The sequence below is a fragment of the Chiloscyllium punctatum genome, chromosome 44 (genome assembly GCF_047496795.1).
Source record: "Chiloscyllium punctatum isolate Juve2018m chromosome 44, sChiPun1.3, whole genome shotgun sequence".
NCBI classification, from domain to species: domain Eukaryota; kingdom Metazoa; phylum Chordata; class Chondrichthyes; order Orectolobiformes; family Hemiscylliidae; genus Chiloscyllium; species Chiloscyllium punctatum.
In genome coordinates, this window is record NC_092782.1 from 25,940,626 (window position 1) to 25,965,992 (window position 25,367).

Here is a 25,367-nt window from a genome sequence, read left to right on the forward strand (position 1 = left end):
GAAGCCATGATTTTTGTTTTAAACTCTTTAAGGGAGACACTTCTTGGGGTGAAAATGGGAATTTGCATTGGGAAAGTTTTATGAATTGACAGAGTAAACATTGAAGAGCATTAGCTTGCTTTCAATTTGAATAATAAGGAACTTATTTTGGTTTAGAAGAATCCATAGCTTTGAATTGTTTTAGTTTATTTGAGTGGGTGAATGAAACAATATATGAGAAAGGAGTTAGTTGAGAATAGTTAGGTCAGTGCAAGGTTTTCAGTCTGAAAGTTCCAGACCAGCAGTATCTGATTAGAAGTCTGAGTTACTTGAAGCTGAATAAGTCTAAGCTTAGTTGTGTGAACACTCAATACTAAGGTCATCAAACTCTCAAGATCAGAAACTGAAAGAAACTGTAAAGTCATATCCATATATGTGATAGAAAATGCAACTCACTAGTGTTTGGCTCCTGTGAAGAGATGGTGTTAACAAAATAAACTCTCAAATATCCTACATGTTTGAAATCTTTCAAGTTGTGTTATATGTAAATTGCTTAGTTCATTCCAGGTTATCTTTTTTGAGTAATAAACTTCTTGTTTCAGAAGCAGCTGGAGTTAATTTTTTTCCTTCAATTTCTATAGCAAAACATGTACATTTTCACTTTGACATAATTATATTCTAGAGTAATTTTGCAGTGAAGTTCTGTCAATATGCTGGCCAACATTTATCCCGCAACTAAGACCCAAAGTAGATGATCTGGTCATTTATTTCACTGCTGTATGTGAAATTAGCTGCAATTCTTCCTTCATTGCAACACTTTAAAACCACTTAACTGCCTGTTATGAACTTTGGGGTATCTTGAGGTTGGTTGGGTTTACATAAAGGTCAGTTCTTTCCTCATCTTCATGTTTTCAGCTTTAGACTTTGATATTCAACACACTTGATAGACAAAGTCTTTTCCCTGGGGTCAGGGAGTCCAGAACTAGAGGGCATAGGTTTAGGGCGAGAGAGGAAGATATGGGGCAACTTTTTCATGCAGAGGTTGGTGCGTGTATGGAATGAGCTGCCAGAGGATGTGGTGGAGGCTGGTACAATTGCAACATTTAAGAGGCATTCAGATGGGTATACGAATAGGAAGGGTTTGGAGGGATATGGGCCGGGTGCTGACAGGCGGGACTAGATTGGGTTGGGAAATCTGGTAGGCGTGGACAGCTTGGACCGAAGGATCTAGTTCCGTGCTGTACACCTCTATGACTCTATGACATTTTCTACACATGTACTTCTCAAACCTACAGGATATTGGCATAAACACTGGTCTTCTGGTTACCCTACATATCAGCAGTCATGGCAATTTGAGAAAGTCACTAACAAACAGAATGCCGTCATGTAAAAGGGGAAACATTAATAATTCATTTCTCATAAGCAATGATTATGAAGCACAAAGTCTAAGTATATTTGAGGTTTTGTGATGCAGTGGTAGTCTTCCTACCACTAAGCTGAGAGACCCAGGTTCCCATCCCACCTGCTTCAGAGGCGTGTACACATGTCTGAGCACATGGTTTAAAAAAAATCTAAAATGAGGTAATGCCCCTACCTCTGGAGCAAGAGGCCTGGGTTTAAATTCTGTGTGCTCCAAAGTTTCTTGTCTCTGAACAGGCTAGTTAAGAGAATCTCTAAAATAAGGTCCACTGTGAAATCATTTGCTTGTTCCAATTGCAACATTCTCTCCTTCTCTGCCACATCTGCCTCTGGTGCATCCCTCTTGGTGTTTTAATGAAGAAAAGTGCCCAGAGCAAAGAGGCAACAGGTGAAAGGATGAGAGTCACCAAATAAAAATAATTCAATGTTGATTGATTCTTTGGAGAACAGTTTAAATTAAATCCACCCTTAGAAATTCCAACTATTAAACCTGATGAAGACAGTAGGCCGAACAGTATTCAGCTACAATGACAGACTACTGAAAGAAAAGTATTCAGTAAGAGAATACAAAAACTGGCTTTGAAATTAGAGCTTCATTTACTTTGTACAATAACCAATTGGAATCGACATAAAATAGTTGCCTTTATGAGAATTGGCATGAGCAGAGCATTTCTACCACTACTTTATTCTTTTCCACACACTCTAAAGGTGAGAACATAGCAAACTACAATGTAGTTGAGTCATGCGATCAGCATCTAGCCATTCACTAATCTAAGAGAAATTTAAGACTTTTCCAGATGTCTAGCATCCCACCAGGCCTTATATCTCTGCAGTGGGTACTCCAAGACAGGAACTGACTTGCCTTGCATTGTACCATCAGGTTACATGGTATTTTATCAGAATCAGTAAAGGGGAACATTTCAATTTCCACCATTGAGCTGGAACGGAGCGTGAGTTAAAGCAGCCAACTCACTCCTCACTTTGCCATCATGCTATTCTAAAAACGGAGCTCAGATACTACCTGGCTCAGGCAGAAATCTTATGAATTGATCCAACATAACTTACAATACTGAAGCCATTTAAACTGCAGTAACTTGCCTTATGTAACATACCATACATTGGAAAAGACACCAAAAATGTCATGGTCAAAATGATCTTTTCTGGGGCCGGAGCGAGCAGACTAAGAAAGTTTGGATTGTCACAATTTTGAGTTCATCCTGCCCAGTTTCTCAGAGCATGGTGCTGTCCACCACCACTGTCCTAAATCACCTACCTTGCTGTCAGCCAGGAGGGACAGAAATCTCCTAACTCCATCCAGGACCAAACCAGAAACCTCTGCACACAGAATTGCATTGGTTACTGTCACAGACTTGGTTGGGAGGGAGTTGATACCTTTGTACAGTTTACCTTGCTATTAGCTGTGAGACAGGAAAGCAGGTGCATACGTTTCTTAGCGCCTGGAACGGGAAATGAATTTAGGCAAGTTTTTGTCAGATTAAATGAAAGGATTTATTCACACATTTCCAAAAGCCCAATAGCTAGGATACTCACATCTGAGCACAAGGAAGGTATAGTTAAAGAGAACAGTACATTTTATAAATCCTAAACTGAAAGAATAACTCATAATTTGTATGTTTGGCTCATTGTACAACAGTAGTCACCATGGGTCTTTTGCACGCTTGAATTGTAGTTTAAGTGAATTCAGATGCAGTGTAGCCGGATTTAGATGTCAGAATTGTTGCAAGATTCCTTCAAAGGAATCAAAGTTGATTGTAATGACTTGCTCAACAAGAGATCAAGTTCTGACTATTGAACATATGACAGGAAAGGGATGAGGGCAAGAGGTTATTATGTTTATTTCAGCCTCCAGATTCTTAAATGCAAAGATGACACTGTCTTTCACAGGTCACGTTCTGCAGATTTCAGTGTTCTTTGCTGACTACCCAGATCTTTCTGGGCCTTCAGATGTTAAACTTATAGGAACATATGAAATAGGGTGTTAAGCTCCTTGAGCATGCTCATTCATTGTATAAGATCATGGCTGATTTTACTGTGGTCTCAACTCTACTTTCCCAATTAATCTCATACCCGAATCATCAGCAATCTGTCTAATCCAGCCTTAAAAATATTCAATGACTGTCTCCACTGTTCTCTTAGACAAAGAATTCCACAAACTCACGATCCTCAGAGAAAAGTATTTTCATATCTATCTTAAATGAGTGACCCTTCACTTTTAAACTGTGCTCACTAATCCTACTCTCTTCCACAAAGAGAAAACTTCTTTCAGCATCCTCATTTATAAATCAGCTCGAGATCTCATCTGATCCAATAAAATGGTCTCTAATTCTTCTATATTCTAATGGATACAAGGCCAATCAGTCCAACCTTTCATAAGACAATTTCGTCAGCCCAGAAATCAGTTCAGTAAATCTTCTCAGCACTGCTTCTAATGCTGTAATGTCCACTGTTGAATCAGATTTTGGTAACCCATTATCTCAAGATAGTTTCAATCACATGATCAACTGCTAATGACCAATCAGATGTTATTGTTATACAATGGAGGTAATGAATATTTGAATGTTACACAGGATGATTTTTTTTTCCATCCGGTTCTCACGTTATGGTTCCAATTTGTAAAACATGGTGTGGAGGTGCTTTTTGCAGAAGTCCCCCAACAATAGAGGTGTAACTTTCACGGGCAGTAAGCACCTTGGTACGTCCATTCCAGAGGAGGCCCATATCTGTAGTAACACAATTATGAATGGATCATAAACCTCAGATGTTCTGTGTGTTAGTCATCTTGGTCACCTGACCTTTGCAACTATCTTGTAACAACTTTGAGAGTGTCCCCATTTCAAAAATAAAAGTTTCAGAAACCTCCCTACAAACATTGTGCACATTTAAAGTCACAAATAGGGCATGTCCTCTCTGGCCATGATAAGTGCAAGGACTAAACATTCTACACACAACCTTCATTTTTGGCCCACTAATTCCTCAAAACACATGGAAATTAAACATCCACAGTTGCTGTGCATTCTTACACAAAATAATGTTCATATTACCATTCAATTGCCATTCAAATGCAAGTTAAGCAGGCATTGTGCAAATGGAATAACCTAATTTTCTTCTTGCATTCTTGAAGAATACATAGTACTGGATGTAGATTTGCTCGCTGAGCTGGAAGGTTCGTTTTCAGACATTTCATTACCATATCAGGTAACATCAGTGAGATTCCGGTGAAACACTGGAGTTAGTGACCTGCTTTCTATTTGTGTGTTTAAGTTTCCTTGGATTAGTGATGCCATTTCCTGTGGTGATTTTATCTCCTGTTATTTTTCTCAGAGGATGGTAAATGGTGTCCACCGCAATGTGTTTGTTGGTAGACTTCTGGTTGGAATACCATGCTTCTAGGAATGCTCATGCGTATCTCTGTTTGGCTTGTCCTAGGATGGATGTGATGTGTTGTCCCAATCGAGTTGGTGTCCTTCCTCAACCGTATGTAAGATTACCAGTGAAAGTGGGTTATGTCTTTTTGTGGCTAATTGACGTTCATGTATCCTGGCGGCTAGTTTTCTGCCTGTTTGTCCAATATAGTGTCTGTTACACTCTTGCAAGGCATTTTCAAAATGACATTAGTTTTGCTTGTTGTCTGTATGGGGTCTTGGAGTCTTTGAAGTTCATTAGCTGCTGTCTTAGTGTGTTGGTGGGTTTGTGGGCTACCATGATGTCAAGGGGTCGGAGTAATCTGGCAGGCATTTCTGAGATGTCTTTGATGTAGGGGAGAGTGGCTAGGGTTTCTGGACATGTTTTGCCTGCTTGTTTGAGTTTGTTGCTGAGAAATCGGCGGACTGTGTTAATTGGGTACCCATTCTTTTTGAATACACTGTATGGGTGATTTTCCTCTGCTCTGCGTAGTTCCTCTGTGCTGCAGTGTGTGGTGGCTCGTTGAAATAATGTTCTGATGCAGCTTCGTTTGTGGATGTTGGGATGATTGCTTCTGCAGTTCAATATTCGGTCCGTATGTGTTATTTTCCTGTATATACTGGTTTGAAGTTCCCCATTGGCTGTTCACTCTACTGTAACATCTAGGAATGGCAGTTTGTTGTTGTTTTCCTCCTTTTCAGTGAATTTTATGCCAATAAGGGTATTATTGATGGTCTTGAAGGTTTGCTCTAATTTGTTTCATTTAGTGATGACAAAGGTGTCATCTACATAGCGGACCTAAAGTTTGGTTTGGATAGTTGGAAGAGCTGTTTGTTCGAGTATCTGCATTACTTCCTCTGCTAAGAACCCTGATATTGGCGATCCTATGGGTGTTCTGTTGGTTTGTCTGCAGGTTTTATTGTTGAAGGTGAAATGAATGGTAAGGCATGGGTCCACTAGCTGGATAACACTGTCCTTGCTGCTGAAGTTGGCAGTGTTTGGTGTCTATGTCTTTGGTTCTTCTAATAATGCAGTCAGTGTTTCCTTGGCCAAGTTGATGTTAATGGATGTGACCAGGGCTGTTATGTCAAAGCAAACCATTATTTCATCCTCTTCAATCTTGGTATCTTTGATGGTCTTCAGGAGTTCTTGAGTAGAGTGAATGGAGTGGCGTGAGTCTTCTATTAAGTTTTTAGTCTTTGGTGTAGCTCCTTGGCTAATCCGTACATTGGTGTTCCAGATAGCAAGACAATGCGTCGGGGGGGAGGGACGCTCCTGGTTTGTGAACTTTGGGTAACCTGTAGAAATGTGCTGTGTTGAATCCATCTGGTTTCATTTTTTTGTAAGTCGGTCTTATTTAATTCTCCAGATTTCTGAAGTTTTTTTTAATAGGGCTGTGATTTGGTTCTCTAGTTGTGGGGTCAGGTCTATTGCCATCTGTTGGTAAGTGTCGGTATCTACAAGTAGTGTGTTCGGTTTCGTAGTCTGTTCAGTTTAGAATGACTGTCAAGCGTCCTTTGTCTGCAGGTAAGATAACAATGTTTTTATCTGTTTTCAGTCCTTCTAGTGTTTTCCTTTCTTGTGCATTGAGTGTGTTTCCTTCCTTTTTCCTGCTTAATGTTGGTGTGATTGTCTGTCTCATGGTTTGCTGGGTTTCTTCTGTGAGTTGCTTGCTGTCATTTCTAATGCTGCTAAGAAATCTTTGTTCTCCACATCCTGGAAGTTGTAATTTAATCCTTTTACTAAGATGGCTTTTTCAGTGTCTGTTAAGGATCGGTCAGATAATTTTTTTATCCATGCTTCTGTGTTGTCTGTGTTGTTATTTTGTATGAGTTAGTCTAATTTTTTTCTGCAGGTTTATTTTTTTTCACCACAGCCCACAAACCCACCAATACACTAAAACAACAGCTAAATGCAATTGCAAGACCCTGTACAGACAACAAGCAAAACTAATGTCATTTAGAAAAAAACTTGCAAGAACAGCAATAAACACTACATTGGACAAAAAGACATGACCCACTCTCACCACAAACACGACATACAGATGAGGAAGGACACCACTTCGACTGGGGCAACACATCCATCCTAGGAAAAGCCAAACAGAGACACACACAAAAATTCCTAGAAGCATGGCATTCCAACCGGAACTTTATCAACAAACACATCAATTTGAACCCATTTACCATCCTCAGAGAAAAAGAGCAGCAAATGACAATCACCAGAGGAAATGACATCACCAATCCAAGGAAACCTAAACACATAAATAAGTCATTAACACCAGTGTTTCACCGGGCGCTCACTGATGATGCTACCTGGTATGGTGACAAAACATCTGAAAATGAACCTTCTAGCTCAGTGAATAAACTTACATCTAGAACCTCAACCAGAGCTATAAATCTTCTCAAAACTTGCTAATACATCGTACTATTTAATACTAAAGGTCACATTCAATGCTATCAATCTTCAATACTCTTCCATGTAGGTTACTACAACTACCATGTTCAATCGTAACTCTGCCATCCGATCTATAAAGGATTAAAATAAAATAAAGCTGTGTATATAATATGCTGTATGTTATGAATCTTCTGACATTCACTATCAGTGTAATCAGTAATTGAAACTTGCTCATTGAATTAGAGTCTTGCAGGTCACTGGCAAAATACGGATATACATATATACTTACAATCTCTGGGCATAACCTTGTAAACTCACTACTCTGAACATTCTTTCGTTGGCATGGTCCATTTCTGTTCTGTTAATGGTTACACTGTTGTAGCATCTCTCTGTAATACCATGTACAAACCAATTGTGTATCATGTACAGTTCTAAATGAAATTTTTGTTGACAATGCTATGACAAAGATGGGAAGAATGCACCATCTCTATCTCTTTCTCTAGACCTACTACTCCACAGGTCACAACATGTGTGTTTGGTTTAAATTTTATTCACGTTGCCAATTGTATGCTCTCTCTACATTAGGTTTGGAATAGTAAGATACATGAACCAGGTTTATTTAATAAACAAAATTGGTTTATTATCAAACACAACTTGAAATGAAGGTGCAGAAATGGTTAACACAAGTTTGTGATATGAAATTTTTAAAACAACTTCAAATAACCCAAAATATGCATGTGCACACACATATGCCAGGTAATTGAACAAATACAATTGGTTATTCTTGAAAGGAAAAAAGGGTAAGGTATGGAATGTTTAGAGGATATTAATTTGATGTTCTGACACACAGACAATCACTTTGTGCATTCAGTTGTCTCTGGGGTCTTGGCAGTTACAGCTTGCTCAGCAAACACAGTCCTGAGATATCTTCTGGTTGTACATCAACAGAATCTTCAGCTTTCTTAGTGGATTCAAGGGTTTTTCAGAAAGACAGAATGTGGAGCTTGGCAGCCTTTCCAATATCAAGCTTTTCCCCCAAATGGAAACCAACCAACAAATAAACTCTAACAGTATGCAAACACTGTTCAATTGAAATCACCTCTCTCCCGGCCATGACCTCAGTCTTCCTTTCCCCCAGAAGCAAGTCCAAGCAATTAGATGAAACTAGATGGTTTCCAAGAAATGCCTTGTTACAAAAATTGTTCCAATGTCTGAAGTGAACTCTCAGTGAAACCTTTTACAAACAGCAATCCATCACAAAACTCGAAATCCGTTTTCCACAATCCTTCAAAACAAGTATTGAAGGCAAGACCTTCACAACAACAGCAAGGAAAAAATAATGAGTACAGCCAAAAACAAAGACATTTGCTGGTACTGAGCAGAGAAAGACGATGTAAATTTATTTTGAGGCAACCTATCCATTGACCTCCAAAAGAAATGGGAAAGAAATCAAATTGTATTCTCAAGTTGCTACTTGGTAAGAATTGGAATCAGTAAATAATAAATAATAGAATACTTAATGTTATTTCTATTTCTTAGCTCAATTCAAATGACTGTTGCCTATAGACATTATGGTTGCTGCAGAGACAACTATATACATAGAAAAGTAAATCAATAAAGTGTTCACTCACTCAGAAATATTAAGAATTTCAACAAAAACAGTTAAGCAATCATTTCACATCTGCAGCAGAAAGATTATTTCTAATATTTAGCAATTTAATTTTAAACACTGTGCTGTATTGATTGATCATCTACAAAATGCATCAGCTTCACCATGAAGCATTTTTGTATTTTGCAAACTGCACTTAGCTTTTCAACAGCATAGCCATTTTAATGATTGAAATGTTTCATATTTTTCATCTCTTCTGTACAATTAAGTATCAAAATGTTTCATTTTTATACATTCCCTATCATAACTGAAGGTTTAGGAAATTGTAATTAATATGTACATGGTGCTACGTTTCAGGTTTGTTACAGCAAACAATAACCGACAGAGATGACAGAGATGTTTTAAGATATTAGAGTCCATTGAGGTGTTTGCAAATTGTAATACACACATTGTCTACATGATTGAAGCAACTCTACGACTTTGGCAGGATTCATAAACAACTGAACTATGGCTTCAATCAGCACTACTTAAGCTAAAAGCTTAAAAAAAAGTCAGTTCCTTCAAGGAGGAAAACGTTGTCAAGCCAATATTTGTTTTCAATTGCACTTGTCTACCCAGTTATAATGATGTATATATGAACAGCACAATAAATGCAATTTTGATCTTTCCTTCATTGAAAATATGGATCAGAGGTCACTTGTATTCACATCTGGGAGGCAGCCATGCTGGAATGCATCACAAGGGATGGATTACTAAGGCTCTGACATCAGACTGAATGAGTGTTCTGTAGCTACTGTGCCTAGGATCCTGCATAACACAAAGCTTTCTAACTTTCCGGAATTAGCTCAGATGGCAACAAAAATCTTGTGTTAAGATTTATAGTGAAAACTAAAGTGCACCTTGGAATTCTTCCTGCAGTAAGCTTCCTCATGTTCCAACAGCTGTACGTTTCAGTGAAGAAAGCAATGAAGACCGAATGACTGAAGTGAAATGTCGTTGAATGACTAATGAAGCATACAGCTTCACTGTTGGAATAGATGAGCTCTTGGAGGAATCTGTCCAAAGGTCAAATGCTGCTCAGCTTCAAAAGGAAATTTTGCGAATCAATCAATAAATCATTCATTAAAATGTAAATGCTGCTTTTCAGGGAAAAATAAGACAGCTTGATGGAAGAGCAGGTAACAAGGATGGAAACATCATGCACAACTTGGACAATGGTGACTTGCATGTTCTGTTTAATTTTGCAGAATCAATGTTCTAAATTTTGCCAATGGAACTGATTTAATTCTTGTAAGTCTGTCAGGTGTAGGAGCAGAATAAGGCTATTTGGTCCATTTAGTCTGCTCTGCCATTTGACCATGCTGATATGTTTCTCAAACCTGTTATCCTGCCTTCTCTCCTTAATTCTTGATCCCTTAACCAATGAAAAACCCATCTATATATGTCTTACATACACAGAGGACTGTGGATGCCAGGGCAGTGAGTTCCATAGATTCACCACCCTCTGCTAAAGAGATTCTTCCTCATCTCAGTTTGAAAGATTCATCCCTTCACTCTGAGGCTGTGCCCATGTAATCTTTCCTACTCGTGGAAATATCTTCACCACATCCACACTATCCAGGCCTCTCTGTATTCTGTAAGGTTTAACCATTCTTAACTCAAAATGCAGAGTCCTCAACCGCTCCTCATATGACAAGCCCTTCATCCCGGGGTCATTCTTGTAGATTTCTTTTGGACACACCCTTAGATACAAGGTCCAAAACTGCTCTTAATATTCCAAATATGATCAGATCACCACCTTACACAGCATCAGAACAGCTCTGTGCTTGTATTCTAGACCTCTTGAAATAAATGCCAACATTGCATTTTCCTTCCTGTCCACTGAACCTGCATGTTAACCTTAGGAGAATCCAGAACTAGGACCACTAAGTCTCTTTGTGCTTCTGAATTCCCAAACCATTTCCCAGTTTAGAAAATATCCTATGCCTCTATTCATCCTACCAAAGTGTGTAACCTCACACTTTCCCATATTGTAGTCCATCTGCCACCTCTTTGCCCACTCTCCTAGCAAGTCTAAGTCCTTCTGCAGCCTCCCTGCTTTTTCAACACTACTCGTCCCTCCACCTAGCTTTGTGTCATTGCAAACCTAAAAACAACGCTCTCAGTTCCTTCGTCCAGATCACTAATGTATAACGTGAATAATTGTGGTCCCAATACTGACTGCCGCAGAACTCTCCCATTCTGACAAAGACACCTGTATCTCTACACTGTCTTTTGCCAGTCAACCAATCCTGTATCTATGCCAGTACCTTGCCCAAACACAAGAGGCTCTTACCTTATTTAATAGCCTCCTGTGCTGCACCTTGTCAAAGACCTTTCAGAAATCCAAATATATCACATCCACTGGCTTTCCTTTGTCTAACTTACTTGTTACCTCCTCAAAAAATTCTAACATGTTTGTTAGACATGAACTCCCTTTGATGAAGCCACATTGAATTAATTCTGTTTCACCAAACATTTCCAAATACTCTGCAATCACATCCTTAATAACAGATCAAAAATCTTACTGAGGTCAGGCTAACTGGCCTATAATTTCCTGTCTCCTGCTTCCCTCTCTTTTTAAACAGGTGTGCGACATTAGCAACTTTTCAGTCCTCTGGGACCACCACCCCCTCAACCCCCTGTCTCCAGTCATTTCTAAATGATCACCACCAATGCCTCCACAATCTCCTCAGCTATCTCCTTTAGAACTCTGTGCTGTACTTTACGCAGTTTCATAAATACTTCGTCATACAATATGCAACCCTCGCTATTAGGCAATTACTACTCAGTCAAGCCCCTCCTGTTGCACTCTTGCAAACATCATCTTCAATGCAAATGGTGGGCCAAAAAATCTGATACATTCAATGCTTTAGTTTAGAAAAATGAGAGAGGGGAGTTCTTTGGGCTTTTTTGAAAATGCAGGTGGTCCAATTATTGTATTTTCCAAGCTTTGTCTCTATATGGTAATTTAACAGTCCAGCATACAAGCTGCATATAAAATGGGAGATATCAACAGCATGTCTTAATCAAAATGGGGTACTGACACTAGAGTTTAAAGTACAATGACAGACCTTTTGAGAGTGCCAGACAAATACTGCAAATGCTGAAAATCTGTTCAGCACCCTTAATTTGATTTTAATTGACTACAAAATGAGAGACTGTGCCAAGCTTCTCTTTTGATTCAGTGAATGCTGTGATTGACAAAAACAATTATGCTTTCAGACGAGCCAAAGCTATTTTAAATTCTGCTTGTGCAATGTCTGGCAGCTACATTAATGCAGCTGCTACAGCAATTCTGAAACAAGTACATGCTGTGGACACATACTACTACTTTGGTCAGCATACAACACTCAAGAAGGAAGAACATCAATACAAATTGTGCTGCAATGTCACTTTGGTGGCTTTGATAGAAGGTAGAGACGTGAGTATTTGATTCCACTGTTGTGTAATTGCAGGATGCAATTATCAGTCACTCAATAGTGCCTTGAAGGTCTTTGGCAACTGTTGAAAAATTGAAGAGCCAAGCTGTTGGCCATTTTATTTGCATTGAAATACAGCTGATTTTTCACTTCTTCAGGAGGCGGCTGTTTAATCTGTTCCTGAAACTGAATTCTCTCATTGCCAACACTAAAGTTCAGTCCTCTCTCTCGATTTTCCGCAGTGCATTTCTCATCTTACTGTGAAGGTGTGGAGGAAAATCTGCTGTCCCAAACCTCATATCTTCCCCAATAAAATGAGGAGGAAAGCAAATTTGAGATTATTAGCTCAATAGCATCCTCGATTTCACATTCCTCCAACAGATAGTAAGGCCAAAGCCAGGTCACCGTGCAAAATTCCTTCCTTTATCGCCAACTTCACCATTTCCCTGCCACCTTGGTGCCATACCTGAAGAGTGTTTCAAACCTCATATCCATGTTTCCTTCTTTGTAATAAAAGCTCATCGCTTCTGAAATCTTCAGCTATGACTTACTGGTCGTTCTGCTATGATGTGACAGTTATGTTCTTCTGCAAACTCGCGCTATAGAAAATCACACTGTAGAAAACTGTTATAGAAAATCACGCTGGAGAAAGTCGCTCATAGAAAATCACTATACCCGTTCAGTAGAAAGTTCGCATTATCCAAACAACGTCCACAATTCAATCACGTTATAGCCAATGGGCGCTGACTAAACATACAAAACATGACCATTTTCTTCCCATCTAACCACTACAAATCTAATTTCATCTCACCTTCTGCTACCCTGACCCCAGTACATTATCTCATTAACCCTGTGCTCAATAACCTATGTTAAGCAATGTATTTACTTTTAAAATTCGCATCCCAACTTCGAAATCCTTCCATACATGACCCATTCCCCTTCCGTCATCGATCGCATCCACATAGCCCCCTTCAGATACCTTCAGTCCTCCAAATCTGGCCTTTGTTCAACTTAATCACGTTACTCCTGGTGAGTACTGATTCAGCTGCAAGTACTTGAATTCACTTTGAAAACCTCTCCAGCATTGTCTAAGGGACTTCTTAAAATGGACCTTTTTGTTTGAGTTTTTGAGCATTTGCATTGCTATGCGGCTCAGTGTTGAATTGTCTCATCACACTCCTACAAAGCTCTTTGGGATGGTTTACTACATTAAAGGTGCTACAATAAAAACTCGTTGTCAGTGGTAATACCAAATGAGAAACAGGATCAAGAAGGAGATGTTCTGGTTCTTCATCAGCTCAGAATCTCAACTGAAGCACTGAAAATATATTAATGACCAAAAATAAATACCACAGGAAGACAACGAAATATAGTAGGTAATATATCCTGTTTTCCTTTTCCGGATTCAGTCATTAGAATACTTGCAAGTCTTCTTATAGTCTAATTCAAATGTGATCAACATGCTATAATCAGTGCTATCCAGATGAGGATTTAATCAAATACAAAACAAATTACATGTAAAGTGGGGTCAAGACAAATTTCACTATTTGGCAAGATGGGACAAAAAAGGTAGTTGTATGCATCTGTCAAAATTGATTAGTGCATCCATTCTTCCTGACAACTGGAACATGTTTCTGCAGTCAAGCGAAGAAGTAGCATATGGTCAATGACTTATTAAATGCCGCCCACATACTCAAAGGAAACATGAGTTACATTGTTTGGTATAAAATGATAGTGATATGAGAATAAAAAGAGGGAAGCACAGAACTTGGAATTAGGTTTTAAATTAACATTAAATATTATTGAAAAGCATTAATCAAAGAAGGCAAATAATTTGGTATTTTACTTTTAAGATGCATTAACTATCTCTGGATTCAGCATGACAGAAGAACTTTTCCGACCTTCCAACTTGGTACCGCCCTCATGGCTGGCCTTACCTGTCCATATTCCTTCCCACCTATCCCTCCCTCTCCAACCTATCGCCATTGCCCCCACCTCTATCTACCTATTGCACTCTCAGCTACCTTCCACCCCATGCCCATACCCCTCCCATTTGTCTCTCCACCCTCTCTGCTCACAGCCTCATTCCTGATGCAGGGCTTTTGCCCGAAACATCAATTCTCCCGCTCCTTGGATGCTGCCTGACCTGCTGTGCTTCTCCAGCACCACACATCGACTCTGATCTCCAGCATATGCAGTCCACACTTTCGCCGAGGAGAACTTTTCCTGCTTATTTTATAGCGATGCTCTTTGTTTGGCAACGTTGTGTAAGACAAAGCAAATGACAATAAGCTCAAACTTTGGCACTGTAGCTTTTTGTCCAGTTTGCCCATCTGAATTGGCTTTAAGAAAGCTATCACTGTGCTCAAATAAGACTCTGGAAAAGCATGCACCTGTTATATCTGCCCTCAACCCTCATCCTTGCTATCATCAATAATATTGTCAGCCCTGATAAAAGTGCATCTTTTTTTTGTCTTACATAAACTGTTGGCAGTCTGGGCGGCTGTAGGAGGAATAAATCACTGCAGCTGCCACAGTAACAGGCATGATCAGTAGCTACAGTCACAAGGCAGCTCCAAACTCTCATAGTGACCCTTTCTACTGAGCTACCACAGGGGAGTGCCCAGTCACAAGTTGAATACTATGGGGTATTCAAACATTCTTGGCTGTTTTCGGAAAGCAAACAACTAAATTTGCTGCTTCTGGGAAGAAATCCATTATCATAATGCAAATATGGTATTACCACTGAAGGTTGGGAGATGAAGCCAAGATCTTCTGCAGCTACTCAGAATGAACATACTGCATAAAATGCCTGGATAGGATAGTAGTCACAATAAAAATTGGACCCCTACCTCAATTGAGAGCACTCCCTTGCCTGGTATGCTTCTCTCACCTTCCTCCTCCAAAAGTGGCAAAAAGAGATATGTTCGGAGCTCTTCTCAAATGAGTAGAATGGAGACTGCTTGGGTTGATGCTTAAGAAGTCTGATTCAGGTTAATGGTGAATTCAGTAAAGGTTGTATAACTCACCTTAAAAGCCTGTCAAATTCACTCCAACAAAGTGGGTGAGGCTAAAACATTGTGTTTTCAAGGAGGTGGCTATAACTCCTGAAGCTAGACGGTTCAAAGGGGCAATAGGATATGAATGCAATGATCAGCCATAATCATTCTGAATGGCAGAGCAGGGGTCAAGGGGCCAAATGGTCTTCTCCTGCTCTTATTCTCTATGTTTCAATGTAGGAGGTCTCACAAATCTGTCCAGAAAAGACTCTGGAAGCATTTAAAAAAGATGAGTGTTTTAAATTTGACATTGGGAGTTACAGGGAGTCAAAGGTCAGTGTGGATAGTGATGATGGGAAACCAGGAATGAGTGCAAGGTCAGATATATACCACACCTTTCAGATGGCCTGAAGTTTAAAAAAGGATGGAGGTTGGAAAATTGGTCCTTCGGAATAATTACATCAAGTCTGGAAATGTCAGGGGAAGCTGCGTTGAATTACAGGTGAAAGTAGGCAATCTTTATGACAGAGATGAGAAACAAATCTTGGGATTAAAGATCTGTGACAATGGTTGGAGGTGGTGAAAAAAACAATTAAAAATTCTGACAGCAATAATGGGATGAAGTTTCACTTTTATGAAAGGTGAGAAAACAGGCAGCTGAGAGCTAGCCACCCACCTTACATGAAGTCACAGACAAATATTGAGTCAATGATTTTGTAATCCATGCCAGAAGCTGATAGGATCAATTTTACGTAGGCATTATGAACACATGGTCCAGGTTATGGAGTAGAATTGCTGACTAAAACTAGAGTTTGAATATAAATATTGTATATTTAATTATTGCAATATTGTGAAATCTGCTGCCTGTGCTCTTTCTTCAGTTTAGAATCAGTTCTGAATGCGATTCATTTTGTTTCCATGCCAAAACTGTGCATTCTCCAAGTGAGGTGTTTACCACAGTTCAGGAGTACAGTGTTGTCTTATTGTTTCAATATATGCTTCAATGGTTCTCAGGACCATTGGTTGAGGCCTAGACTTTAAGAGATCCAACACAGTGAGAAAGCACTTCTTCTTTTACTTTTCACAGAATGGGGAATCACAGAGTGAGGTTGGAAGGCTCCATTTCTACACCTGATTGGTGCAAATGGAGACCACTCTAACCCACAATCGGTAAGGCAGATAACACAGGTTACCTAACTCTTTTCACTGCCGAGAACTTAGGAATTAAGGTGACTGACAACTTGACATCCTGAAGTGGTCATTAATTTATCTTACATTTAAGGGCCTTGGTTGTTGACAAGTCAAGAAAGTCGCGATGGACTCTACCACTGCAAGGTGGCGATGGGGGAAACCTCACCCGTTTTCAGGTACTCACATGGAATTAATTGATTGACTTGTTTGTCCATACTGTTCAATGTTTGGAAACTTAAAATAATTTACAACATTTAATGTACTTGAACTGCATTTCTGTATATACACAGTACAGACATGCTCTTTCAGTTCTACATTCATTTTAAAATATTCATCCTCAACCAAAATATTTTGTATGACATCCTTTCAAAATGAATTCAGGCCAGCTGCTCAATCTCCAAAAATGATATAACACTGTTTAACAGACTCAAAGTTCAAGAACTGAACAGCAATCTCTGCACTGTATGAAACCATTCAAGATGAACTTCTTTAGAAAGTAATGATCGTGCAGAACGTTTCAGTTTTTCAATAGGTAAGTCTTCTGTCATTAACTGGTTGTAACTGTTGTATTTCAGCCTTGGCACTACAGAGAAACGCTTTCTCCCAAGCTATCAGCAAGCACTAGTGCTGGCAGCTGCTGCTACACTCTGATCCTAAGCCAGTATCAACTTGATCGACTGCTGTTTCACCTTCTGCTTTCCAGTGTAAGTTGTGCTCAAGTTTACAAAGCTCTCCTGTGTCATTTGGCAAGTCCTGCAGTTATCATAGGATCATGGAGCTTTACAGCAAGTGTTTTACAGTGAAGTAAATCACTTTTCATCAGCTCATGCTTGTGCTGCTGCTTTTAAAGCAGATATCCACTTAGTCCCACTCACCCGCCCTTTCCCCTTTCATTTTCGACCATTTTCTCACTTCCCAAAAAAATCCATTTTTAATTCTGCTCTTACAACTATTTCTGGGAGGACATTTCAAGTTAAAACAATGCCTTTCCTCAACGTTGTTGCCCTCTAGTTACCAATACATTGCCCTACAGAAATAGTTCTGTCAAACCCTACAAACCTTTTATTAGATCACCTCCTCTTCATTCAGATAAAAGCCACAGTTTCCCCAATCGCTCGTCACAACTAAAGTCTGATTAACCCCTTTTGTACCATGCCTTGATCTTCAAATCCATTCCAAAATAAAGCATCCAACAAAATAATGCTGAATGCAGCCTAAAATCAATAGTTTGTATAGTTTTACTACTACATTGTTGCATCTTTTTGCTCTGTGTGCCTATTTATGAAATCAATATTCCCATTTTTTTGTTCTGTTTAGACAACTTTTGGCTTGCTATAATTTATATTGCTACAAATGAGAGTTTCATAAGATGGTTAACGAAGTCTGCATTGTGAATTTGTGAGAAACCACTGAAAAGACTATAAAAATTTCACTCTGCACTAAATTACTTTCCATGTTCAGCAACTGTCAAGAACCAAATACTCTTGTATGCCTCTGAAGAGACTGCTTTTTTTTGGAAGATGGATTAAAATGTTTTAGAGTAGCCAAATGCTGACCAAGAAACTGGTTAGACTTGCATATACAATACATTTTAATTAATGCTATTTTCTATACAAGTCCTACTTGATTCATAATATGAAACAATAAATTTTGATAGATACAGGCCTACTTTCACAGGTCTGTATTGACTGGACTGACTGACTATATACTTAGGGATGTAAATGTGTTGCTGGAAAAGCGCAGCAGGTCAGGCAGCATCCAAGGAGCAGGAGAATCGACGTTTCAGGCATGAACCCTTCTTCAGGCTCATGCCCGAAACGTCGATTCTCCTGCTCCTTGGATGCTGCCTGACCTGCTGCGCTTTTCCAGCAACACATTTTCAGCTCTGACCTCCAGCATCTGCAATCCTCACTTTCTCCTATATACTTAAGGAGACACCTCATGGAAATAATGCCATTCCAATATTATACATGTCAAAATCACTGACATTATCAACAAATACTATCACCTCAAACTATTCCAGCATACAAACAGTGCAGTTTATCTAGCTTGACCACTGCCTTTAATATAGCTTCCCAAATAACTTGTTTCTTGTGTGGATTTAACTCCTGAGCATTAAGTTTAATTTGTTGGCAATAGCCAAAAATCACCAACATTTCCATGTCAATGTGCAATCTCAAAATTTGCCACACAGTACAACATAAGTTGCATTGTTGCACACATTAAAGATTCAGGAACAACTAAATCAGTAATATAGAAAGCAAGAAACTGTTATACATTGTCCATATTTAATTTTCTGCACACTTTTTCAAAAAAAGGATAAGTTTTTCACTAAAAAAGAAATTGTTCAAATAAAGCTAGCAAAAGCGCCATAGCCATTTAAAACAAAAAATTGAAGGATGTTGGATCGGTCATGTTCAGTACTAGTACTCTAACCAGCTTTAGCACTAGAACCTTACTTAATGCCTCATTGTGGGGCAGGTAACCTGGCAAATTAGTAAACACAAGAGTTATTCTGCCCTAATATATTGGGCAAATGTGCCTAAATTTTTTTTTAATGTAGCTTGAACATACAGGAAATGAAATCTTGGAGACATGATTCAGTACTAAATCCAAGACAAAACAATGTCAATGTGACCTTCTGATGTACAGAGCGTGGCTTTTTCTCATATAACTCAAAAGGAGAGCTTTTACAGCATATCTGAGAAGCTACGCATTTCAAATTCACAAAATAAATACTCTGCAATGAAACAGTACATTCTCTTCATCTCTGAATTTCCCACAGGTTGTCTCCCTTATGTTAACTGAAAAAATATCATCAATATGCATTTTCCACTGAGCAAATGAACTGAATGCAGGAGTTCCTACAATATGTGTGACAATTCTTCATGCAGTATAATTGCTGAAAAATGTGTTGCTGGAAAAGCGCAGCAGGTCAGGCAGCATCCAAGGAGCAGGAGAATCGACGTTTCGGGCAGAAGCCCTTCTTCAGGAATCTGGATATTCAGTATAATTGTACAGCTTTGTGAATACTGCCTACATATTTCTGTAAAATGCTGCTCAAAATATTTATACTGAAATTTATTTTATAATTGTCATTACAATTGCACAGTATATTCTTCCATATGATAAATCTATTGTATAGATACATATGCCCTGGAACTTGTTATCGTATTTATTACAATCAATTCTCTAATATGTCACTTTTATTTCATCCCACACAGATACAGGAACTTGTATGTGAAAATATTTCTATAGTTTTCTAAATAAGGCTCGAATACTTCTGACAGCAAGACAGCCTAACAGTTGACCAAAAAACATTTATTTAAGATGTGTTGTAGCAGTGAGATAGAGATTGTTGACAATTCTCCAAGCCTCAACAACAGTGTACTGTAGAACAGGTGATAGCTATTGGATAACGTGTAACATCTTTCCCCTCTAACTATGCTGCTTTGGACCACAATTCAAACCATAATTCTCACTATACAATTACAGCAACATACACGACCCATTAGAGCCTATCATTGAAGTTAGATATTCCATATCATTAGAATTATTTATCAAAATATTTATCTGAATAATTTTTGAATGAACATTAGATAAGTTGTCTGTAGGTCTTTAATGCTGTATATAAAAGTTTTACAGTGGTAGTGCAATTATTCATACTTTTATACAGTATAAAAGTTGATCCATTTCTGACCCATTTCAAAATGAAAGTGGAACAATTTTAAAAGAGAAATAAACCGATAACCACCACTATGCTGTGGCAGAAACAACCTAATCTTACAGCACGCAACAAAACCTGAATAAATTGACTCTCCCAGAATAAAACACATATCACCGGAAAATCCAAACAACTACATAACAAATCATACAATAGGAACCTGGTCGACCTCGGATGCTTATAATTTATGAATTCTGGACACCTACAAATGGATCAAATTCTGTTACGACTCCAAAACACAGAATGAGAAGGTCATGCAAGGTGACTTGATTCTGTGAAAGATAACACTTTTATGGAATGGAATGGGAAACTCTTGACATTGTGGCAATGTTACTGGACTAAAAATCCAGAACCACAAGTCCATGTTCCTGAAACAAAGGTATGTATTTCATGATGGCAGATGGCAAAATTTGAGTTCAAATACATATCTTGAATTTTTTTTTAAAAATGGCTGAATAGAGACCATGTCACTGTGGATTGTCATAATAACCCATCTGGCTCACAAATGTCCTTTAGGAAAGGAAATCTGCCACCCTTACCTGGTCTGACCTACATATGACTCCAGATCCACAACAATGTGATTGACTCTTAACTGTCTTGTGGGCAATTAGGGATGTGTAATAAACACTGGCCCAGTCAGTGATGACCATTTCCCAGAACAAAATTCCAGAAGTGCCATCTTATTTCAGTATTTATAACTATCAAACTATCTATTGTCAAAACTTCATCTGGTTCACTGCCGTTTTATGTTAGGGAAGAAACCTTATCATCCTTAGCTGACCTAACATGACTCCATACCCACAGAAATGTGGTTGACTCTAAAAGCCCTCTGAAACGGCCTGGCAAATCATTTGGTTCAATGGTATTAAATGCTGGCCTTGCCACTGGCACCCACATTGCATGCAAGAACAAGTATTTACCAGGACTGAATATTTGCACAGCTTTATCCCAGCGATGGAGCCATTTCTCTGCCACTCTGTAAACGTACATTCCATTTCACAAAAATTGGTGTTTTTCTAAAACTTGTTGTTGCCTCACGTTAGTATGCATGCACTGACATCACTGGTCTCATATCTCAAGCATAGTGCATGTGAATATTAATAAGAGACCATCCTTCCAGTTCATTGCTGTTTCCATCCTCTCCTCTGACCCTGCCACACTCTTTGCTTTCCTTGCTGATGATGAATTCACTTTGAGGAGCTTTGGGGAGTGCAGTGTATGCAGCTCCTTTGTTTGTCGATAGAGTGATGAATAGGCCTGTCAAATCTAGTTATCAGTCTCCCTGTAAACTTATTACTCAAATAAAAAGCCCATATTTTGCTTTTGCACTTAAACACAGTCCTTTTGTTTAACTTTCCAAATGTTCTCCAATTGTAAATACTTGCCTTTAGAAATATCTATAAAATCACGTTTCCTCTTTTTCTCTCCTGTGACTGTAGAACTGAGAAATTCAGTTCATTAGTGAAGTTGTACATTGCTCCAAGACAGACAGTTTGAAATGAAATGGAAATTTAGATCGCAAAAACTAATAAGTGAACAGAGTTGTTTGCTGATGTGAGGGGGGGATTCTTGGTATTAATGTAGCTGTGAGATGCTGATCATATAGTGTTAACTCATTCCTTAAGATTGTTGGGAAAAATTTCAAGCTAAACATATCGGCCATTTGAAATTAAGGATGCTTGTAGAAAAAAAACTAGGTGAGCTGATGTCAGTCACTAATTTATTGCAGCTAGCTTTAATTGAAACATTAACTTTAATAGATAAACTAGCCAACATACAGGCTTTCACTCAATAGTGCACATGCACCCCAAATTCTAAAATACGTTTAAATTGAAGATAAAAACTTTTAGATTTCAGCCCCAAATGAAAGCTACATTTCCTGATTAATATAGATTCAGCAGTTTTTGATTTTAACATGAAGAAAAAAAATCCAAATAAGGTCACTAAATGTGGCCACCTCTAAGAATTAAAGCAGAAGGACTTTCTTCTTTAAACATTAGATTCTTCCTGCAATGATCACATTGATCATTGTCGAGTTACAAATTTCCCAAGGCATCTCTGGTACGGCATTCTGTGATCACCTGGGAAGGTTTTGGTTGATCTTCAGATTTTAATCATACTACAATTTAGAAAGAGTTCTGTGCAATACCACCTCCTAGTAATTAACTGGAGAATAATTTCAGGTAAACTCTCAGAGATAACTGAACTGTAACTTTGGAGTGATCATCTAATACTTAGAATGGTTAGTGCACATTGTGGCTATACACCAACACAGAAATAAACAAACATGAAAAGTCTCATTCCTGGCTTCAGTGGTAACAAACATTTGAACTTTGCTCTACTGTTTTTGAAAATGAAATTTTTCTTGCAGTAGATTTCAACATGCTAAATCAACTCAGGAAAATAAGGTTTTGTACCTTTTTTGTCTCAAACTATGCTTTTCCAACATCAGTACAAATTTACACAAACATCCTTAAGTAAACACTAAACTATTTAGAAACTTCAAGTACTTGACTGTTCAAAGACAGAAATAACATTATTTTGACTGCAACCAAAACCACCAGCATTTGGAAATGTTTGAAGTGTCAGAAAATATTATTTTCTCAACAGCTCAATAAAGATTGCCAAATTGAGGTGTTCTCACATATTTAAACTTCCTTTTTGCTTTAAAATTGAAGTGTTAAATAACTCATGATCTAGGAAAGCATTTTATTCAAATGTTCTATTATACTTGAATTTTTAGTATTGTTTTAATCAAGTTTAGCACTAAAACGACTAAATTTACTAGCTTAATCACTACAAACCCTTATTGTCCAAGATAACTACAATAATTTTCGTCTGATTTATTGAAGCAAAACCACTTTGGAGCTTTCACAACAACATAGAGCACACAATCAAGTTTGAGCGGGCTAGTGTCATAATTGCAAAACACAGAGAGAGATCAATGAATCAGCCAAGTATTGCAAAAATGATTGTAGTTAGTTATATATATCAAAATATCTCAGAATGAGGAATGATTAGTAAATAACTAAACTACTCACTTTATAGAGAATGAGATTTGAACTAATAACATAGGTCAAGAGTTTTACTGCCAGATTGGTATTTGTTAATGTCCACATGTGAAGGTTTCCTACCTTGTGGGTGACAGTTTGGAGTGCAGGAACCGCTTCCTGGAAGGCAGAAGATGAAAGTAATAAATTTATTGCTCTAAACAATATGTATTTTTGAAGTAAATCAGCTATTAAACTTTTCATGAGCTCGTCGAGTGGAAAATTCAAGTGTATGAATATAATATAAGATATTAAGTTAGCTATTGACTTGGTCTTTGAAAGCTGCACTCAGTTCATAAAAAGCAGTTGAAGGCTTATTTTAAGCAGACTGATATGATATAGTTTTCCAAATAAGCTGCAATTTATCCACCACTGCAAACGAAATCCTGATATAGATCTGCATCTCTTCTAGGTCTGGCTCACCAGTGCAATCCTAGCCATCCTCTCTGGTCCTAATCATAAATCACAACGAATCCAGAACTCCTAATGTTGCCATACAAAGACCACACACATACCCAACATTCCAGAGAGCCCCATGCATCAAATTGACTTCTAAATCCTGTCAATCTCAAACTGCTCAATAGCTAGATCCATTCCATTTCAATCATCTTACCTCATTATATTCCTCCTGTGTGCTCCATCTGACCACACTCCACCAACCAAAGCGACTCAGTCATTATGTCCCTGTACTCTCTTCCCCAGTACAACATGGTTGGTTCGCCCAACTGACCCTGCACACTATCAACATGTTACTATGGGAATAGATTCAGATTAGTGTTCATTAGTTATATATTTTAACTGCATTTGGGTAGAAAATTACAAATGGATTAAACCAAAAAAAAACTATTTTGAATTCAAATTGAGTTATGCACTCAGAATTGAAAAACAATTTCTAATTAACAACACACTGATAGTCTTGAATATGATGTGGAGGTGCCAGTGGACAAAGTCAGAAGTCACACAACACCAGGTTATAGTCCAACAAGTTTATTTGAAGTCACAAGCTTTTGGAACATTGCTCCTTCATCAGGTGTGACTTCTAACAGTCTCAGGTAGAGCAAGCAATTGAGAAGTACTACTAAATGCATGTACAGAATCACCTCATTTGCTCAGCGTAAAGGTAGGCATGTTAGCCTTGTTACAAATGTGACACCTTATAAGTCCACTATCGCAAAATGTTCACTTTTCTCCCCCCCAAGGTAAAACCAAAATTTGTTAAGTAGCAGGGTATAGTCATCATTCGAGCTTTGTCTCAAACAGGCCAATGTAATCTAACAAGAAAAACAGTGGGAGTGTGCGAGTGAGGGCAAGGAAGCAAGAAAAACTTTGTGGAGATTTAACAAACAAGGATTCACCAGTAAGCATTACTGAAGGAAGCTGGTTCAAGGATAAGACTGATCAAAATAATTTCAAGGGTCACTGGACTTTGCAAGTGGAGAAGGTAGCCTGCTGGAAATCTGAGGAGCTTAGAACTTGTCTGTTGGAAATGTGTAGAAAATAAAACACCAAAGAGAATTCTATAAAGTTAAATGATTAATGCCAAAATAGCTCATTTTGAAATTGCTGCCCAGATCAAGATTCTTGTCCTATATTGATTTTAGTTTGTTACTGTAAAAAGTCTGGTCCAGCAATTCGTTCCACTGGTCACTTAGAAATTAATAATTGTCCCTCAAGTCATCAGTCCAAAGAGGGGATGTTGCTATCATCGAAATGCAAAATGCTTTGTGATGGCATTTTCTAGTAGTGGAACAGGGATAGAAAAGCCTGAATAGACAATGTAACCTCACTACAATGTGCAGCTGAAAATATATCACAGCTGTGCCTCTTCTGCTATGAGAATGTAAAGAAATAAGGATGGGATTAATTTGGATTGGCCATTGTTGAGTTCGCTATCTTAATCTTGGTCAGAAAGCAAGGAGTAAGCAATTAGAAAACAGCAATGGTCAATTTCCATTTGCAAGTAAGCACTAAAATAGAAAAGGAACATATATTTTAAACAAATTACCCTGAAATTTTAAGGAGTCAGGAAGCATGTCAATAGCATCAATACACAGAACTTTCAAGGCATACACAGGAAGAATCTCAATAACGAAAATTTTGAAACCACTTTTAATTTCA

General features: G+C 38.3%; 1 protein-coding gene across 13 annotated transcripts in view; it reads right to left on the minus strand.

Moving 5' to 3' along the window:
• anks1b (ankyrin repeat and sterile alpha motif domain containing 1B) overlaps nucleotides 1-25,367 on the minus strand; it is an 810,941-nt gene that overhangs the window by 666,940 nt on the left and 118,634 nt on the right. For 8 of the 13 annotated variants that reach the window (XM_072562483.1, XM_072562481.1, XM_072562479.1 and 5 more), the window contains exon 2: nucleotides 23,334-23,369. The exons of 4 other annotated variants lie outside the window; for them this stretch is intronic. In XM_072562483.1, the coding sequence (XP_072418584.1) occupies nucleotides 23,334-23,369 (36 nt within the window). Of the gene's footprint in view, nucleotides 1-23,240; nucleotides 23,288-23,333; nucleotides 23,370-25,367 lie in introns of those variants that run through there. One more of the 13 variants, XM_072562480.1, reaches the window with a different exon arrangement.